At 40.1% G+C, this 22,548-nt stretch overlaps 1 protein-coding gene across 1 annotated transcript in view; it reads left to right on the forward strand.

The window, feature by feature from the left end:
- LOC137432429 (neuromedin-K receptor-like) overlaps positions 1-22,548 on the forward strand; it is a 191,419-nt gene that overhangs the window by 125,911 nt on the left and 42,960 nt on the right. Inside the window, exons 3-4 of the mRNA XM_068124364.2 lie at positions 5,377-5,527; positions 8,784-8,980. Of these exons, the coding sequence (XP_067980465.1) occupies positions 5,377-5,527; positions 8,784-8,980 (348 nt within the window). The remainder of the gene's footprint in view (positions 1-5,376; positions 5,528-8,783; positions 8,981-22,548) is intronic.

The following is a 22,548-nucleotide window of genomic DNA, read 5'->3' on the forward strand; positions in this document are numbered from 1 at the left end:
AGGGCTTGATGAGATGTTTGCTGCTGAGTCGAATCAACCAGACCATCAGACCGAGGGGCTGCCTTTAATACAACAGCACGCACATCATCTGCTGCATCCAACCGGTTTCGGGACTTGGTTTTGATAGCCAGCAATGTTGAAAATCCTGCTTCACACAGGTAAGTTGTACAGCAGAGCAGAGCCTGCTTGGCAAGAACAGGACATCCTTCCAACATTGAACACTAAATTCTTTGTCTGGAGCTCATTTTAAACCATTTTCTGAGCTCGCCAGCCAATGAAATCATCCTCTGCCATATCAGCATCATTGAGACTGTCCAGGGCAATGAGGAATGGATTACAAATCCATGCAGCAGGCTTCAGCTCTTGTGAGCCAAAATAATTTAAGAATGAATTTTTCAGGGCTGTTAAATGAGTTAAAATTTGATCCATAATGTGATTTGGCAAGATTTCTTCAGTCTCTACGTGTGCCAGAACAATTCCTTCCACCCTTGAGAAATTTGCGTAATTGTCCTTCTCCTACTGATTTTTCCAGAAGGACAACTTGTCCAATCAGCAAATGCATCCATGATTGTCATATCAGGCCCCTGAATCAAACAATTCAGGTCATTCAAATGAGAAAAAATTCTGCCCAATAAGCCAGACCCGGGACAAAGTCTGGATTCCCAAATTTTCCACGGAGGTTTCTTCTTTATCTTTGAGAAACATGGCAACTTCCGCCCGAGGTTTCATGAGCCGAGATAAACTTTACCTTGTGAGAGCCAACGAACTTCCGTGTGATACAGGAGGACATCGTGATCTGAGCCAATTTCCGGGCAGACAATTTTGAAGAGGCAATGATTTGTGGCACGAGCTCTTACGGAGTTCACGACCTGCAAGGCAATGGACATGACGTCATTCAAATTTTGAGGCAGAATTATGGAGGCAAGCGCATGTCGATGCAGGATGCAATGGGTGACAGTAATGTGAGGAGCTTCTGCTTTTACCAGGCCTGCAAATCCTGATTTGTTCCCAAGCATTGTTGGCGCACATCGTCCCAAGCTTCCTGCTCCAATCAGCAAAGACGTGTTTACAAAAAAAAATCTTTAGACAAGTTTGACCACATCCACTCTCTTTGAGGTTGCTAAAAGTGGTTTGCAGAAAAGGAATTCTTCCTTGATTAGTTTGGGGTAAATTGCCAGATGACTTAAATCGAGCCTTATTTTGTTAGAAAACATTCAACCAATCCAACATTTTCAGGATGAATTTGTTCCTCTGTTTTTTGCTGGACACCTTGAGTGTATAATTTATTCGAATAGTTTTATTTGCTGTTGAGATTAATTGCAGCTGCGTTTTGTAGCTCAGAGACATGAGATGGAATCCTGTTGCAAAATTATGACGTCACACTCAGCCAATGCAGCGGAGCATCACAAGCTTTTCACAACCTAACCTATCATGGTCAGAACCTACTTCTTTGATATATTGTATGTGTTATCTGTCTTAATGAAATTTCACTTCTTCAATACATCAAAAATGTCAGCTTATACAGATTTATAGAGTGGGATATATGAAATCTGGCTTAAATCTTAGGTGAACAAGGTGAATCTATAATTACCCTATCCAGAGGAGAGGGTATTGCATTTGAGTCCATTTGCCTGTCCGTCTGTTTGTCTGCACAGAATAAATATGATTTTCTCTGCAACTGCTCTTTACGGTTGCTCTTTAGCTCTTTAGCTCTTTCACGAGCCTTGATTATGTATACAAAAAAAACAAACAAAAAAAAAAAACGTTGGTCTGGTTGACAGGAAATTTTCACCATAGGTGCACCTCCTCCTGTAGAATATTTTAATGATAATTATTAAGTCATAGGTCACGTGGTACGGGCGCTATCTTGGAAAAACCGAAAAACTTTGCACCTCTATATCTCCGAAAGCGCTGCATAGAAAAAAAAATGAGGCATGGCTCATTGTAAAGAACTCTCCATGGGGAATAACATATGCTAATGATGACGTCATGATGATAGGTTCCTCCATTATGACATCATTCGACAAGTACAAAACTTCATCCGATTAAGATGAAATTTCTTTAGCATCATCTAGGGATAAATTTGTGGAGAAAAAAACGTCATCGGTCACGTGGTTCGGCCACCATATTTGCTTTATCTAACACAAAAGCCTCAAGAACCACTAAAAACACGTCCTGGCGTGGGTCTGCAATCTCCGATTGCTCTTTCTTGTTCCAAATGCAACTCTGGTGTATCAATAGCATCTCTATATAATATCAAATTAACAAAACAAAATTCATTGCGATTCACATTTGCATTTTCCTGTCGAAATTGCCTGCTGCCTACTAGTAGGCCTACTAGCCGAGAGCTGCCAAGGACTTAAATCAATCTCGCTGTCAGTGCGCCACACTCAATGATTTTATTGATTTTACTTGCTCAACTTACAGGTTATATGTATTAGTGAGAGTTGAATTAACTAGAATGCCATGCACGGGGCAGGCCAGATACAATGTCATCTGGTCGGCCTCCAAGCGGTAACTGAATCTGACTCTCTATGGGGACCCGGAAGACAGGGACCCGGGAAGACAGGCTGACATGCTCTTGACCTCAACAAAGTAATGACTTAAATACACCACAGCTACCAATTCGTTTGCGTGATGAATGTATGTGATTATAAATGACGTTTTGGGGAGATACTGTCAATTATAATAATATATATTTAATTTCCCATGGACCCTCCACGAACCCCCTGGACCAACCCCATGGACCTTTTGGCCAATGATGCTGGTCAGCTGGACGTCTTCAGCTGACCCCACAATAAAGTGGAAATAATTGGACCGGCTAAATAATTATACAGATTCACAACGGCTACTAACTTGAAGATCATGGTATGTATATCTATTGCTATCAACTATATACCTATAGTTGCAAAGAAGAATAAAACAATCAATAAAACCTGGAAGGTAGCAACTGAAAAATGGGATTACCTTGCAAACTCTGCTAACCTCTCACACTCTTCCCTCCAGGTCTTTAAAACAGCTGTTCACCACCATCTCTTATCTTCCCCCATCCAAAACCTTGATCTTTTCTACCCCCGCTAATTTCACCCCAAATCCACTTTTTTGAAATACCAACTTCTTTCCTGGAATTCCTTGGTGTCCTTGTGTTTATACTCCCCCCCCACCCCCCTTTCTCACGCCGCCATCCCCCAATCCCTCTCCCTCCCACACATTCCCGATGTCCCTGCTCTCAAATGTTGTGTTTATTTGCTTCCCCTTCTCTCCCCATCTTGTCTACCGCTCCCCTTTTTATATACTTTGTTTGTTTGTCTCTTTGATTTGTTTTTGTGATAAATGTTAGCTCTTTCACGAGCCTCGATTATGTATACAAAAAAAAAAAAATCTGCTGCCGCATTTACAAATACTAGGGCATGCCCGTACTATATCTATATCTAAAATTATATCCCCCCCCCCCTCTATTTACATGAAATGGTTTGGTCCAAAGTGAACGGCTTGCGAGTACGGTGACAATCCCCCCCCCTCTATTTACATGAAATGGTTTGGTCCAAAGCGAACGGCTTGCGGAGTTTGGTAAAGAAATCGCCATAGCATGCACAAACGCGCAGGAAAGCGAAAGAATCGCAAATTAGTTTTAATTAGTTTTAAAACATCGTTTAACGCCAACATAGCGGCAACATAGTTTGCCAACGTGAAATAAATGAATACGCTCTCAAATGTGCCGTCCGAGGCAGAGTCTGTTTGGCACGTTCGGCACACGTGATAGCTCGCTGCTCTCTGATTGGTTGAATCGTTTTTTGGACATAGCTCGGTAACTACTTGTCCGATTAATATGAAACCTTGAAAAGGCACATCCTCGGGTCCCCAGCAATATACCTGGCAAGTTTCAAGTATATCGGACCCGTGGTCGTCGAGAAACAGCGGTCACAGACAAACACACAGACATACACACATACATACACACACACACACACACACACACACACACAGAGATTACTGGAATTATAGATAGATACTGTGTATACTGTTATCATTACAGTGTTTTTCTATTGCTTGCACACATTTGATGAAACCTTTAAAATGCTTTTCAACTCTTAACACACCATATAATACTACGACTCAAACATCCAAGTTTTGCAAAACTTTTAATACAGTTTCATTTGCTTAAATCAAAAAAATGAAATTTTAAGTCTCCTTTTCAATTTATAAAATTACAGTCCTTAAGTTAAAAGCACATTTCACATCTTATTGCCCTTTTAGAAAAAAACTCGTAATTCGTATTTATTTTAGAAATGCACTGCTCATTTTGGATAATTGCTTTATCAATATATAAACCAGGTGATAGTAAATTGATGATCATCTAAGCAATGGTTTGAAGGCTGATTGTGCCAAACAACATCAGTGTGTGAAAATATAGAGCAGGCAGTTCAACAAAGAGGATGTCATGGTTGTGGTTGTGGTTTTATGCGTGTTTGGGATGGCGCTTGCCATTCTATGATAAAATGATATGATGATAACATATGATAATACCATGAAGATAACAACATATGATAATACCATGAAGATAACATGATAACATATGATGATAACATGATATAAGAACATAATGACAACATGATTTGATAACAGCGCTGATGATACCAATCAATGTCAGGGTCGAAACAAATATAATTTTGAATCGAAGAATCAAAAATAAAATCAAAAATCAAAATTGAAGAATCAAATAATCAATGTCAGGGCCAGGGTCGGAGCCTGGCTCAAGAACATGCACTTAGACCTAGGCTATATGCTGTTTCTAATGAAATAAGGGCAACAATAGTTGACGTCATGATAAACAGAGGTTTGACCATGAGATAAGCTGAGTTGATGGTTCAACAAAATCTAAAAAGCTCCATGTGGCAAAGATCACCCGAGTATTCCGCACAGAGAACCGTATTTTCTTTCTATTTCTATTCTAAGTACAGCAATAAAAAAAATTATTTTGCTATTATACTACAAGTTTTTTGATAAAAGGATATACTCTTTTAGTTATTTAGTAGTGATGATATTACTTCATCTTGTTTTGATTATTAAATTCATGAGATGATGCCATTTCGTTAAAAGTTTTTGTTTTGATGTAAGTTTGTATTATTTTGAAGGATGTCTCAATAAAGCTGGACATAAGTTTGGAGTTTCACATGTCTAACTAGCTTTTGTAAATAGAGTTAGTGGTTTTGAGTTTTGTGTTAACCTTTTTGAACACCGTGCCATTATTTCGAAAAAATGTGTGTAATCAGTAGAAAAATACTGTAAATGCTTTCACGTTAAATTCTGACCCTCACATGAATCATACCAAATTTGATAAACTTTTTCCCCCTCAATTTTCCTTATTTCCCACAGTTACCAATTTGTTATTGCTGCCTTGCTTTACGTGCTGCCATTGACTGTCATGGCTGTGACATACACGATGGTAGGAATAACCCTGTGGGGTGGGAAGATTCCTGGCGATTCCTCGGAACACTTTCGGCAACAGCTCCAAGCCAAGCGAAAGGTGAACTCGGTGTAGTGCATATTTTGACAGGTATATCGTGTTTCCTTTACTCAAGATGATTGATTTTTTGAAAGAACATTCACTGAAAAAAATGTAATGTACACCATTGTTGGTAGCGATGAAGGAACAAAGCAAAAATAGAAGTTAATAAACGTTGCTTCGACTTGAGTTTTGTCAAATTCTGAGTTCACAGATGACCTCTAAAAGAGAATGCAATAGTAGTAAGAATTAAAAAAAAAATTATTCATGGATATCTGAAGATAAGGTCATGGATAATTAAATACCAGATCAACAGAATTAAAAAAATTTTTTTAGCAAAGTTCTATAAGTAGTCAAAGGATTTTTCTGAAAGTCAAGAGTATAATGGAAATATTCTAGACGTTTGAAAAATGAAAATCGAGGGTATTAGTTTAATAGATTGTTAAGTGGGTTCTTCAAGGTCAGAGATCATCAGAAAAAAATTAATCTTTTTACGAGGCAGATGTCTGGAATGCAGAATTGAGGTGATCAAGAAGTTTTAACGAATTATTACCTCCGCCAACAAAGGTGGACGGAGGTTATGTTTTCACCAGTGTCTGTTTGTCTGTGAGCAGGATATCACAAAAAAGTTATGGACGGATTTGGACAAAATTTATTGGACAGGTTGGATGTATGACAATGACGAATTGATTAGATTTTGGTGAAGATCTGGACCAACATCTGGATACTAGAATTTTTAAAGTAATTCTCGGCCATTGAGGGATAGTGTCAAAAACGATATGCAGCACAATATCTCAAAAAGTTGTGGATGGATTCAGCCGAAACTTGTTGAACAGGATGGCTGTGTGACAAGGAAGAATTGATTCGATTTTTTGGGAAGATCCGGACACGAGAATCCTTTATTTTTTTTTAAAGTGATTCATCATCATTGAGAAGGGGTCAAAAAGTATAAACAGCAGGATATCTCAAAAAATTGTGAACGGTTTATGACAAAACTGGTGGATGCGTTGGTTAGGTAAGAATAACAAGCTGGTTAGCCGATTTCTGAAGGGCTCACATGGTCCACCATCAACCCCATTCCAGTGAAATTACCTAAACCCAAGATCACTGCACACCTTCACTCATTTGTATCTCTTTTTTCCTGACGGTGGAACCAACTTCCACATCCTCTTCAATCTTATTCTTCCCTCCAGGTCTTCAACACTGTTCACTACTATCTCAGATCATCCCCAATCCAAAACCAAATTTTCTACTCTCATTAACCTCTCCCTTGCCCACCCCAATCTCTCCTTCTTCCAAATTTACAGATTTCCCTCCTGAGAGTTCCTTTCTGTATCCATCTTATCCATCCCACACGTCCTCTACTTCTCCCCATTCCTCTCCACACCCACTGTTTTTTTCCAAGTTTCACTCTATCATGACCATCAACTCTGCTGTTGGTGTTTCCTCCTCCTCTCTTTCTTCTGTTACTTTTGCCCTGTTACGTTCTGATCCATTCAGCATACTAGCTCTTCCACGAGCCTCAATTATGTATACAAAAAAGAATTGTATACCTCGACTATGTATATAAAAAACAAAATCACTGCAGGATGGAAAAGTCCGGAGTCCACATGTAAAGCTGTATCATAAGATGATGAACACAGGAACTCCAAGCTTTAAATGCCAGCACGTTACTTGAAGGACAGGAGAAGTTGGAAGGATGGATATGCTCTGACGGTATGCACCAGTCAACCAGCTGAGTGCCTTCTCAAGAATGGTGTGTAAATCCTCTGAAAGCTAGGACAAGATGTGCAATGCAATGCAAAGGACAAGGAGTGCATTTGAAGTGCAATGGCTGACAGGTATGTTCCAGGAGTAAAGGGAGTTCATCAAATAATACCGCACAGGGTATGATATAAGAAGCAACGGTGAATCTACACAGAACAACACACAGCAGGTTGAAGTTGGTCTGTCATGGTAAGGGAATAAGTGAGTTAATGAACTCCACAGGTTCGCATGCAGAAGACCCCCGATTCCTCCTTCACTGGGTATGTTGGTTTTGAAATGATATCACTACTTGAAATAGTGTGGCAGCTCAAGAGAACGTGTCCATGCTTTCTCTCCTCGTGGTGGTCCTTATCTCCTTCCATTCTCAGACTGCCAGTGCCTTTTATTCCTTGTGTTGTTGTTGTTGTTGTTGTTGGTGGTGCTGTTGTGAATTATCAGGGAATTTAACAGCCAATATAACCTTCACCAAAGCACAATTAAATGTTATACTGGTCCGTAACAGAGTTTAATTGAAAACATATTTTCACTAGCAATGTACTGATGCTATGCACAGGTGGGAGCACAAATACAAACAGAAAATGTGCAAACTGTGAATTCCAAATCATGAACCAATAGATTCCACATTCCTGTGACACCTTCAGTCGAACGTCAGGCATGGGCAGCTGGTTCAGGAATGACTTGGGCAAAACTTACTGCAGCTGAATGTAGATTAATGTCTCTCATGGTAGTATAAAGACTAACTACTGCAGCAGTTCCTTAAGAATAAGGATCGTGTAAAAAGCCTACATTGAAGCGAGTGATAATGTCAGATTAATATGTGATTTGTGTTAACCAAGAGTGCTTTGCTGAAATAACAGATCGAGGTTTTTGGTTTTCTTACTCCTATCATATAATATCGTGTGTATGTCCGACTATGAGTCAATTCGGAGTTCAACCCACATATATCATAATTTATCTGGATATTGGACTGTATCGCAGATGCAACACCCTCTGTAGGTTAGGGCAGGAACTTGGAATTTGTGCCAGCTGTAACTCACCTACTCTTCATCGAAAGACACACTGGGGTCTTTACCATTCACCAACTATTCTCAGATGGACCACCTGGCTTAACATCCATCCAAAGGATGGCACATTTTGTGATGCGACTGCCTGCAAACCACCAATCAGATAGCTCGTATTCAGGTGGGAATTGAACTCAGATGAGATCAGCTCAAAAGGACGTGCACTATCTCTGCACCAGCTTATCCGGATAGTATTTACACTAAAATCTAAGAACTAAAGGAGTACATTCAACACCTTCCACATTTTGCTAAGAGGCCTAAGATCTCTAATTGGGGAATTAAAGGATGTGGGAATCAAAACCGAGTTCTATTTAAAATAAAATTTAAGCTTCTTGAGACACCTGACATCCAACTCCAAGAATTGAAAAGCAAGGATAAAGCTGATGAAAGCATTACCATTTTAAGTACTGTCAGCTTAAGCAACACCACGTTTGACCTTTTTTCTGCAGGTGGTGAAAATGATGATTGTGGTTGTAATTACGTTTGCCATCTGCTGGTTGCCGTTTCACGTGTACTTCCTCCTGTATGGATTCATGAAGGACATCTACAAATGGCACTATATTCAGCAAGTTTACCTGGCCATGTTTTGGCTTTCGCAGAGTTTTACTATGTACAACCCCATCATTTACTGCTGCCTCAACAACAGGTATTTCAGCATACCCTAGCTTTTAGGACACGTCTAATTCCCCTTCCCATTTACATATGCCCACAGTATGTTTTTCTATCTACCCTTTACATGGCCATACATTTCACCTTTATATTAATTAATCACCTTTTTCTCTTATTCCGCACACAAGAAGCGAAAAGCGGGGTTAAGACATTGGTTCACTTTGTCAGTCTGTTTGTCCATCTACCTACAAATATCAGCGTATGATAGAAGAACAACTTAATTTCAATTGAATGTTATATTTTGAACACGAATCGGAACATGAATCAGAAAAAAAATCTGCAGTTTGGCAGTACTTTGGCTCTGAATTTGTCCCGATCACACATCCGCAGAGAGGAGTGAGAACTTTTTACTCCGTCTGTCTGTCTGACAGTAAAACAAAATTGAAAATCATTCAAAACAGGAAACTTACTGTGTTTAAGGACATCATAATGGACACAAACAACAGGTAGGAAGAACTAATGTAACGTGTTAAATAAGGTGGTGTGAAAGATGCTGCTAGTAAAATTTTCCATGACCTTTAAACTCTTTTTTTTATATCAATATAATTATATAGTTAAACAGTACAAAACATAAATCACCTTTTCGGCACTTTCAAAACCCTTCCGTTTAGCAGTACTTGGACAAAGTATTACGGCATTTTACGTCATCACCACCAATCAAATTTGCCGTTCGCATACCCCGCCGACGTCAATGTTTCTCAAGACTGCATGGGGTCGGGTGTTCGATGAACTCTCAAGTTCCCTTAAGTTTTTTTTCTATTTGTAAATTTAACTCTCCACTTTCTGTAATGCGCTATCAGGTCAGAATAACATTTTCGGCTTAATGACCACATCAGCTTCATGTGTATTACATGTGTGATATGCTTTTCTGTTCCTCACAATTCTATCATACACACACACCCGCAAACACACACACACACACACACACGCACACATAATAATTAATTGTACAGTTGTTGCTAAACTTTAATATAATTTAAAGTTTTTTATTTTACATTTTTTTTACTTCAATTTACCCAGTCTCTGAATGCTTGGAGATTGTACATTACTTTCTGAAAAACGTATTGCCTGCATATTGCAGGAGAAGACTATATAAATATGTTTGTGTTGTGTGTGTAATGGGGTCAAATGGTTCTTGAGTCTTGTCTAAAGGTCTACAGCTCTACAGGTCTAAATTGCATCTAAGGTGTCCAAGGAACACATATCTAAATGATTTCAGCTCTAAGGGGTCACACAACACGTCACACACACACACACACACACACACACACACACACACACACACGCACACACACACTCCATTTAATCTGCACCATTCACAAATACCAGTGTAAGAGATACATTTAAAATTGACGTGATAAAGAAGTGTGAATTTAAATTCCCATGCACATCCCTTTGTAGAGGTGATAGGCAAATTCAGCAAAGGTCAATATCATTACAATACTGGTGCATTAGTGTCTGGTGTGTTTTTTTGTTTTTGTTTTTTTTGTATACTGAATCGAGGCTCGTGAAAGAGCTAACATTTTTTTCACAAACAAATCAACCAGACAAACAAAATATACAAAAAGAGGGAGCGGAAGACAAGATGGGGAGAGAAGGGGAAGCACACAACCACAATTGAATGCATTTTGCATATTATCTGTGCTTTTGCGCACCTGCTTGCATTGCAAGAATCCTTCCATATTGCTATTTTTGTTTTTACTCATGCTTTACTCATAAGGCTTTACTCATGAATCTATCTACTATATAAAGCTCTTTCTAACCACTGACTGACTGACTGATATTAATGTTCGGTACCTTCCGGGTGTAATAGAGAGATGAAATTTGGCGTGCCGTTGGACATCGAAGCGGGTTCACCGGGAAAAAAAATCACAGAACCGTTGGAAAGCATCTGTAAATTAAATTTTACTTTAAAAAAAAACCGTAAACGCATACGTAAACAAAAACCTTGCAATGCTTGACTATAATCATAAAGCTTCTATTTATTATGTTCCTATGTATGAAGCACGGTTTGTGATTGCTTACAGAATGTGTAAGCAAACCCCACCAGTATATTACACACATGAGATATTCTATAAACAGGAAAAAAAATAGCTTGCATCTAAGAGACCATGAAAAGCTATAACAATATAATTGAAAAGCTATGGCAGTGAGAAGTGGATTTTTGGAACACCTTAAAATCTAGAGAGAAGAGAAAAATTCCTAAGATTAGCAAAAGGGAAAACAAAATCGAATGTTGAGGAGGTAACATTAAAAATGATGTGTTGTGAAGGGTTGGTCCTCAATTTCATAGCAAAACTTGGTGGAAGATAATATGCCATAAGGCAGTCACAAATAATGAAGTTGCAAAATCATTTATCACAAATAAAAGGGCAATAGATATGGATGATGCCCAAACAAAAGATATGGATGATGCCTAAAGCGTTGAGGTCCACCAGTGTCATGAAGTGTCAGATGAGTCACTTGGTCTGATTTACAATGACATCGGTATTGGACTATATTTCCACTTTAGGGGCAAGGCTGCTCATTTGAGAGGCACAAATGGCAAAACCACCCGACATTGGTCGAGTGGAAGTGACGACAACGCCTGTACACTGCGTCCAAAAGCTGCACATTTGTCCACATACCTATAGCGTCACCAAGGGGAGGCCACTGGGTTGTGAAAAAGAGATACAGCATAAACTAGGAATCGATGAAGAAAATTCAAAGATAAAATAGGCAGTATTAAAACGGAAGTATGGGTGACAAAGGTTTGAGGGCAAAGCCACATGTTTGACCCTCTAAGCTGCAATTTGACACAATCTTATATAAACTAGTGGGGTCACCCGTGGGAATCCCACGGGCATGGGCGTGTGTGACATTTGGACATCTTCATTTAGATGCTGCACATTCAGTTTTACAAAATTGTTACTGCCATTTTATCAGATCCACAAATGATGTAATCTACACAATATATTTACTTCTGATAACGTGAATGCAGTTTGAAATGTGTAATATATCTCATGTAAAATTTGACTTCAAGAGCTCAAATCTTCTCCCTCCCTGCCCACATCCCTCCCACCCACTCCACACTGCACTGGGGAGTGGATCACCCACAGGGGAGTATGTCACACACAGGGGAGTGGGTCACACACATGGGAGTGGGTCACACATGAGGAGTGGGTCACACGGTGGAGGGGGTCACACACAGGGGACCCCCTCCACCGTGTCACACATGGGGGAGTGGGTCACACATGAGGGAGTGGGTCACACATGTGGGAGGGGGTCATACATGGGGGAGGAGGTCACACACGGGGTAGTGGGTCACACACGGAAGAGTGGGTCACACACACATACACAGGGAAGTGGGTCACACACATACACAGGGGAGTGGGTCACACACCCACACATGGGGGAGTGGGTCACACACACACACATGGGGTAGTGGGTCACACACACACATGGGGGAGTGGGTCACACACACACATTGGGTAGTGGGTCACACACACACACATGGGGGAGTGGGTCACACACACACACGGGGGAGTGGGCCACACACACACGGGGGGGAGTGGGTCACACACACACATGGGGGAGTGGGTCACACACACACATGGGGGAGTGGGTCACACACACACATGGGGGAATGGGTCACACACACGGGGGAGTGGGAGAGGATCACGATGTGCATTGTGGGTCTCATTCTGTTCCCGCATTATTTTATTAATTTTGAAAATGACAGTTACAAATGACACTCATGCAACTCATTGAGACAGCACTGACATAAAGAAGCAGGAATGACCACCCACATGCCCCACATTACATAACCTTGAGCTACAGACAGCTCGGATACACGCGACGCATATGGAGCATATTCTGACGTCGAGAGCAATTCGTACCAAAAACCTGACAAAACAATGTGCGCAACATGTGACAGCACGGGATCACGATGATTGGCAGCGGCCACTTCCGCAGCGATTATAATCGTAATTACCGGACCATATTATTTCCGTCTGTGTTTATTTATTTATTTCACATCTGTGAATTGCATGTCCATGCACACGTGAAATGGAGTTTCTTTATTAATCCTGGATGTGAACACTATTTAGCCTTGAAAACCCATGCGGAAATTTTCATTATTATTAAAGATTTCTCTATTTTATTTCCTATAGCTATGAAACGCATCTTCTTTGGGCGGTGTATAATCGCTCCGAACGAAACAGGCATTACCTGGTTTCCTTTGCTTGAGTTGTAATGAAAATGCACCTTTTTTTTTGTTTGTTTTGTATACAAGATCGAGGCTCGTGAAAGAGCTAAAAAATAATCTTTGTTTCTTCAAAAAGTAATTTATGATCGAAGACATGTTGATTCAGTCTTAAAATTAACATCAGAGGCCTATGGACCCCATTAATCTTCTTCCTTTTTATACTTGAATGTATCGAAAACTTTTTGCTTTACAAAGAAAAAATAGATTAAAACCAAACGTTATTAACAAATATTGTATTCCATAGTTTGTTTACATTATACAGGTCTTCTCATTTAAAATGCATTTTGTTATGTAAACGTTAACTTTCATCGAATATTTCCCATCTGTGTTATTTGGGTGGTGATGATATACTGTGCCGATCTCGACTATTTCCTGCTTGCGCGTTAACTTTAAACAAATTTCCTTCCCGTTTTTTGCAACCGAGTCTAAAACCATGTTAGCGACTGTGAAAAATGAAATGAGATATCGAATTAGAGTTGAAATAAAACAGCGAGAGAGAGAAAGACACCGCGGGCCTTACAAAAGAGGCCTCAAAGCTATGAGAGGAAACAAAATGGTGGCGATTTGTTTTTGAAGCCCCTCCCAGACCGGGTGTAGCCACACCCCTGGACAGGCAGATCACAGACAGACAGACAGAATCACCTACGGAGAATATAATATAGATATTTTTAAGTGTTTGTGTGTTTATTAGTTGAGAAAATCGAAGATTTTTTTCAAGTATATTGGTTGGTCTTGTGCGTTATTCTGTCTATCTGTCTGTTTGTCTGTATGTCAGTCACCTACAGGTCACAATTTTCAACTGATCTTCACGAATCTTCACCAAATGGTAGAGTTGGTCATAAGCAAGAAGCGTATTGTTTTTGGGGTCACAAGGTCAATAGGTCAATAAATGCCAAAGATCAACATAGGTCTAATTTCTAAAATCCTCAATTTTCATCCGATCGACTTGAAACTTGAAGAGGATTTCCATATCTGATCACTCAATTCATGCACCAATTATATTTTAGGTCAACATAGGCCAAACGGTCAACAGACTGCATTTCTAAAATCCTCAGTTTTCATCTGATTAACTTGAAGTTTGAAGAGGACTTTCATATCTGGTCACTGAATTCAACCACCAAGTAACTTTGAGGTCAAATAGGCAAAGTTTCTAAAATCCTCAATTTTCATCCGATCGACTTGAAACTTGAAGAGGATTTGCATATCTGGACACTGAATTCAACCATCAACTATTTTTGAGGTCAACATAGGCCAAAAGATCGACATAGGCCAAGTTTCTAAAATCCTCAATTTTCATCCGATTAACTTGAAATTTTAAAGATTTGCATATACCAGGTCACTGAATTCAACCATCAATTATTTTTGAGGTAATCATATGCCAACAACATATTTTAAGGATTTCACAAGTATCGTGCTATGCACAACATAGTTCTTGTTTGTATGTTTGTTTGTACATTATTCTTTTATGGATGAATAGCACCTAGAGGTCCCAGATTTTGGGTGAAGGTACTGGAGAATTCAGGACAAGGTTTTAAGCTACCATATGTTGGCCTTGACGTCCGTCCATTTAGTGGTCACTAAAAGGTCACTATAAAGTGTATATTGGGATGTGGGGTCAGGCAGTGCTGCCACTAGCCCACAGGCAAAAGGTAACCACCATAAGGACAATACCTTCTTAGCTTTTCAATGTCCAATGCGTCCTGAAACCACCACTAGGAAGAGCTTATCCAGCTGAGCAATGCCCTCCCTCCACCCCATCACCCCCTTGCCCACCCCCTGGGCAGTGCCAGGTAGCTTCTGTAAGTAATCAAGGAATTTTATTAACAAGTATATTTTAGTATTATGGCAATAAAACTGAAAGCACAGCAATAATTATTAAATCACTAAACACACAAAATTCCTTGACAAGGGTATACAAGAAGCCCGGACGAGACCACAGAGAGCACGTACTTACAGTAACTTGTTACTAACCTTTCGCAGCAATTCTGTAACAACAAATGGAAGGGTCGTAGAGGACATGGTTTGCAAAATAACAAACACGAAATATATCGTGCGTAGCCCAATACCTGTGAAGTCCAAATAAACAATATGCTTCTCGGTTTTGATTGGTGAACCAATTCAGTGACCCAATATGCAAATTATGTTCAACCTACCAGAGTACTTAGCCTCCGAATGGGTGGAGATTGTCCATTATTTGCTTTAAAAGGTATTGTCTGCATATTGCGAGAAGACTCTATGGATGTTTGTGTGTTGTGTGTCTAAAGGGATCTAACGAGTCTTGAGGATCTAAAGGGTCTAATGGGTCCAAGGGGTGGACAGGTCTAAATGGTCTAAGGGGTTGAAAGGTGTCTCATGGTCTCGAGAGTATTTTCCAATAGTAGTTATGGTCTTCAGGGGTTTAAAGGATCCACTGTATCAAAATGGTGTAAGCTATCTAAAGGTCTAAAGGATATGTCCCAATAGTAGTTAACGGGTCTTAATGTTCTTGGGGTTCTATTAGGTCTAAGGGGTGAAAATCAGTCTAAAAGTTCTAAAGATGGACAAATTGGTCTCAATGTCGAAAAGGTCTAAGGGGCAAGGGGCTTAAATAGTGTAAAGGTCTTCAGTAGTCCAAGGGGTCTAAAGGATATTCAAAAATCTAAAAGGGTCTAAAATGGTCTTGAAGGATCTTTAAGACCCCTTGGACCCTTTTGACCCCTGAGACGCTTTTGACCCCTAAAGAACCTTCATACCCTTAAAACTCCTTAGAACTCTTTAGACCCTACCTACTATTGGAAAATTCACTTTAGACTCCTTTAGACCACTTACACCCTTTAGACCCCCACAAATCCCCTGGACCATTTAAACCTTTAGACCCCATCAGACCATTCAAACTCCTTAGATTCCTTTAGACCCTAACTACTTTTGGAAAATATCCTTTAGACCCCTTATACCTCTTAGACCCCTTCTAGATCCCTATAGACCCTTTGGACCACTTAGACCACTTAGAGATTTACACCCCTTAGACACCTTAGACCATTTTTACCTGTAGACCCTTAGACCCTCTTGACCTGTAAGATCCCTTTATATGCACACCACAAAAATATCTATAGAGTCTTCTTGCAATATAGTAAGGGCATTTTATGAGATATTTCACAAATCTGTTAACTAAATTGTTACCAGAAAATTTCTTCACCAATATGTTTGTAAAGGTGTGTAATAACATGTGTTAAAATGTTGAAGGTCAACTCCCGTGGGAAACCCAGAAAAAAAGCTGTTGAATTCGAGTACCGAAAAATTATTTTCGAGAATTTTTTTTTTTTTTAATCGGCCCTTAAGTAACTTATGAGGGGTCAAATAAGGGTTTTTCATGATTCTGAGTTGATTGTTAACATTTATATTTTCACTTTTACATTTACACACAAAGTAGCTTTTATTTCACATACATATATATATAATACTCAAGAGTTATTTCTCATTCACAATGTCAGAAGTTTCAACAGTCATTGTCTATGTCTTCTTCAGACTCAACAACATCATGACTGCAGTTTCTGCATGTAATGCCATTACAGACTCCACAGGCCGAGATGCACGTGACCCCATTCTTCTTGCAGCTGCATCGCTGGTTGCTGCAATCTCCATGACAATTACAGCTCGTGAACTGCAATAGCTCCTCAGGAGCCGTGGGGTCCAGTGTTGGAACTGGCTCATACCCATGCACACCTATTGTCCATCCATATTCACTGGGGTTCAGAGACATGCTCTGTAGAAGGATCCAGTCCCGGGTCTGCAGGTAGGCACGGAGAGAATGTTGTGCAGCTGCACCCTCTGTTGGAGGTAGAGTCTCTGGTTTGATCACTCCTGCCGCTGCCTTCCTTGAGAACATGTTGTACCGAATTTCACCCAATGTAGTATCTCGTCCATGGTAAATGTACTTGAAAATCGCAGTACCAGCCTGAATCACTGTTTCCTTGGTGGCTTCTGTGTCAAGGAAGATGTCGATGTACTCAGCCGCGTCCCCTTCGCGCCGTATGCACTCTTTCAGAGTGGTGAAGATGGTGTTGAGGTCATTAGGGTCTCCTTCAATAACTGGGAGGAACTCGATCTGTGTGCTCTGCACACATTAGCATGAATTCTCTTCATTATTAGCATGCATCATTATTATTAGCATCATCATTATTAGCATCATTAGCATGGATTCTCTTCATCCAGCCATTCCAGTTGGAGTGTGGGAACTCAGGATCGTTGGCTTTGATCACCCACCCCGCTGCCCAGAGTGTGTCACCTGGAGTGAGGAGTGGCTGATCATGAGCCAGGGAGGAGGAAAGCTCAGCGAGGGGGAGAAACATGATCGCGTTGGTTCCTATCTGTTTCCTGTTCGTAAATGGAATAATCTTTACTTCAGTTCCTCTCAGGATCTTAGCTTTGTCGAGTGCCTTCAACTTCACCCGGGGGAAAGCTGCTGTTGTCTGTGGATCTGGCAAAGGTGGTGCCGGAGAGGTGACTTCGATCCAACCCATTGAGTGAAAGGGAGTGTTTCCGTGAATAGAGACAATGTTTAAATCTATATTGTCTCCAACAAACTGAGTGACTGCATTGTTTGTTTCCCCAACCTCCATAAAGACCACCTGATCATTACTTGACAATTCACTTTCACTGGCTGGCACTATGACTGTCATCACTGATTGATCCTCAAGCGCAACATCAACCGCAACCTCATCATTGATCTGTTCATCGGTTTCCTCCACAATGGTGTCAAGAGTGCCAGAAGTATCTGGAACATCATCTCCACTCCTACTATTAAGGAAGCAGTATTTGTAGTTTTGTGTCTCCGTGTAAGACTCAGTGTATCCCAGCCGGTGGAACTTGTTGAGCATCCATTTTGACCCAAATCTATGATCAAGTTGTATGGCAAGCCCCATTTGGTGTGGCAATACTCCAGACCGAGGTCGACAGGCCTTAATAAAATTCTGCCCCCAAACGGCAACTCTTTCGTCTGTCTTGACAATCGGTCTCAAGAACATCTGAAGGCTTGCAGGAACAAGTGTCAGCTGACTATCGATGTCAGTCATACTGTGTGTGGTGGGGTATGACTTTGGACCTAAATCAATCAAGGCAATATCATTGGATATGAACTTGAGTGCCGTCTTCATGATCTGAGTCTTCTCATCTCCATGGTCAAGATTAGCATGATGCTCTCGCAGAATATTGTCGGTGCCATCTTTGAGACAGAGTACATCTGCCCTTCTTTCCTGTGTTGTGAAATACAAGGTGTCTTCGTATTTCTCTAGAAGTTTTATCTTTAGCCAATGCTTTGAATAAGAAAGGCTCTTCTCTGGTGACTGATCAAACTCCTGCAGCTTTTCATGGACTTGGTCCATGTTCATTACCCCATGCTCTAATTCTGAGTCTAACCATTCGCAGAATTCAATAAAAACTGCCTCTCGCTCCTCATCAATACTCCTCTGTCCTCTCTTCCTTTTTCCTTCCTCATCAGTCTTGGACAAACTGTCACCTCTCGCAAACATAAGTTTGCATCGCAAATGGTACAGTGTTTCTTCTACTACCAAGTCGTTGATCCCTTCCAGGCGTCCAGTGACTTCAGTGCCCCAGTCATCCCCGCGACTCCGTGCTGTCTTCAGCAAGCTTGCCTTCAGTGTATCTGCAGTCAAATTATCTGGCACTCTGTATTTCTTTCTAGCTTGTGCTGGATTATTTTTGTAGAGCTGGGCTGGTTGGTTGCAAAGAATGCATACATCCTTATACAGGAGGTCAACTGACTGTGATCTTCTAGAACTGCAGCCAGTTGATGAACTGAACTCACAAGTAGTGCGTCTTCTCTTCAACTTTGATGACTCTTTCTCTGCCTTTGATGCTTGAGCTGACTTCTTGGTGGTTGCAACAAAGTTGTTGTACAGATCATTTTTACACTTCTGGTGGTACCTCAGTTTTCCTTCCTTTTGAGCCTCCTTCATACGTTCCACAACAGTAACATTTTCGACAGTTTCTGCTTGTTTCAATAAAGTTGAGTATCCCTTTGGAGTTGCCTGTATGAGCCTTTCAGCTGGTGTATCCGAGCGTGCACAGATGAAGCAATTGAGCACAGGTGGAGTAACGTCTTCATCCATATTACTAGACTCCATGTCCTGCAAAGTAGAAAATGAGATATATTTAGAAATTATTTTTCCACAAAGGAGTGTCTGTGGTGAAATATAAATGTTAACAATCAACTCAGAATCATGAAAAACCCTTATTTGACCCCTCATAAGTTACTTAAGGGCCGATTAAAAAAAATTAAAATTCTCGAAAATAATTTTTCGGTACCCGAATTCAACAGCTTTTTTTCTGGGTTTCCCACGGGAGTTGACCTTCAACATTTTAACACATGTTATTACACACCTTTACAAACATATTGGTGAAGAAAGTTTTTGGTAACAATTTAGTTAACAGATTTTCATATGTTTCCCTTACTAATATACAGACCATGCTTTTCCAGCAAGAAGTGCACCATCTCCCCCCACCTAGAGGGTGGGTACTCTGACCTAGTTTGAACAGAATTTGCAATTTGCATCACTGAATTGGGTCAGCAATTATAACGAAGAAGCAACATCGTTTCTGAGGTCAAACGTTCAAAGGGTCAAAGGTCAAAGTACTGATCAAGGTAATAAAACCATCGATTTTCATCCGATTGACTTGAAATTAAGAACAGGCTTTGCATTAACAACATTATACATACTTTTTCCAAGTTTGATTTAAATCCTTTCAGCTGTTCTCAAGTATCACATTTTTCTTTTTCCTGACATGACCATGACCTTTGACGCTGAAATCGAATCAGTTCATCATAATATATACTTTGATAGATTTTATCTTTGATAGATAGATTTTGACCAAGTTTGGTCAAAATCCCATCACTGGTTCACAAGCTAGTGCAGTAATAGAATTTTTACTTAATGGAACCTCTAACCTTTGACCTCTTGACCCCATAATCGAATACGTTTATCTTTACATCATTATAGATACTTGTACCATGTTTGACTTTGTTACCTTTAACTGTTCCTAAGTGATCGTGGTAACAAAAACCTATTACAGACTCTGACCTTTGACCTCTTAATGTCGAAATCGAATCAGTTCATCTTTGCATTGTAATATTTACTTATGCCAAGTTTGGTCAAAATCCCATCACTGGTTCATAAGTTAGCTCGGCAACAGATTATTTTACCTAATGGAACCTCTAACCTTTGACATATTGACCCATTAATCGAATAATTTCATCTTTGCATCATTATACATACTTTTACCAAGTTTGACTTAGTTCCCTTCAGCCATTATTAAGTTATCGTGGTAGCGATAATCTATTACAGGCTTTGGCCTTTGACCTGTGACCTGTTGATCCCAAAATCAAATCAGCTCATCTTTGCATCATAATACATACGTGCACCAACTTAGGCCAAAATCCCATCACTGGTTCGCAAGTTATCGTGGTAAATAGGTTTTCTTTTACCTAACATGACCTGTGACCTTTAACCTTATGACCTCAAAATCTAATCAGTTAATCTTTACATCATTCTACATACCTGTACCAAGTTTGACTTAGATCCCTTCAGACATTCTCAAGTTATTGCGGTAACGAAAACCTATCACGGACGGACGGACAGACAACCCAAAAACATAATGCCTCTGGCAACTTCGTCGGCGGAGCAATAAAAAAGTCCGGAATAACTAAAATTTAAATGGAAGAGCTATGTCAGCACGATAAATGACTGATTATGACAAGGACCACAATTACACCGCTGCACAAAAATGAAAGAAATTCAAATTGATAATTTAAATTACTCATTAACGATTACACTTATAGCAAAAAACACCCTTTGATTACATATACAGTACATTTAGGCTAACTTGTGAAAATAGACAGGGATTACTTTGAAGACGTGAAGAGATCCTTTAGACCTATTTGACCCCTAAATGCTCCAAACCCCTAAATGCTCCAAAATGCTCCAAATTGCCACAGAGCAGAATGGCAATTTGGAGCATTTTAAACATCATGAAAGAAAACTGTTTTTGCATCTGTAGTGTGGCTTAGTAGTCGAGTGGGTAAAGCCTTGTTGCATTGCCCTCAATGATGCTGGTTCGATTTGCATTCCTTCTCAGCTCAAATTTCTGTACCCTGCGACACAGTGGAAACCTGTCTGAAACTATTTATAGCCTCGACTTGTTCAATAATTGGTGTAATGGCCCCAATGCCCTGTCAATAGCATGTGCATGTGTTGTTTGTGTCTGAAAGCACTTACTTATAAAGAGGATGGAGCAAAGATTGATCACCATACAAAGATCAATCAAAAGACATGCTTTGGCATAACAAGAGACAAGAAACCAACAAATCAGACAGAAAACTAAATCCAGCAACATATTGATCACAGTACAATAAATGAAATGGAACTCGGCAGGGCGGATACCTCAAGAGGACCTGAAAGAAAGCAGCAAGAAAAGGAAACAGCCGGGTGTCCCATGTGGAAGAATCCGATGAAGACCAAAGAGATGGTGACACTAAAACGAGTGGAATTAACTGATTTCAATGGACCTCAAACTGCTTGGAATAGGAAAACCATTGACCATGTTGAGGAAACCATTGACCAATCCTTCATCCTGGAGTGACTGAAAGAGGCCATAAAAATCAGGTCTTATTCAGTATTGAGTAAAATATTCCATACTTCACACTGATCCCCAATCCAGCACTCAGTAAAAGGTCTCAAATAATGCGATTATGCTTTCATTGGGAGATTCACAATTGTCTATGAATCTCATAACGGAAACAAACTATTCATTTCCAGATATATTCTTAATTCCTTGGAAGCAGAAAAACAATGAGGTACCAGAAGGAAGGTGTTTAAAGAGTTTTATGGATGTCGAGGTTTTAGCTATACTCTCTTAAAGCTGGTGTTGTCTTTTATTTTGCCTGGCGGAATTGAAACAGGATGAACAGAGAGTTCTAGATCAAGAATGATAATTGCTACAACCTGCGGGCTGTTTTTATTTTCCGTGACAATCCTTGAAGTTTCCTGCATTGCAGGTGACAACCATGTGCACTTTCCTCGAACAAGTTGAACAGCATTCGGGCCACGGCCTGTAGTTTAGCTGTTAGTGAACTAAAGATGAATTCATTATTGCATATGTTGCACGTAGCTGCTGATAACATCATTTATGGGGGTAAAGCTATGCCATAGATGCAAGGCCCACCATACAGGAACGTTTTCTTTTTTGCAATTTGCAGGACAAAACATTTGGAATTTGGCTATGGTAAGGGTGCACAATGGGTCTGT

This window comes from Myxine glutinosa, chromosome 8, assembly GCF_964187855.1.
Source record: "Myxine glutinosa chromosome 8, kmMyxGlut1.1, whole genome shotgun sequence".
Taxonomy (NCBI): domain Eukaryota; kingdom Metazoa; phylum Chordata; class Myxini; order Myxiniformes; family Myxinidae; genus Myxine; species Myxine glutinosa.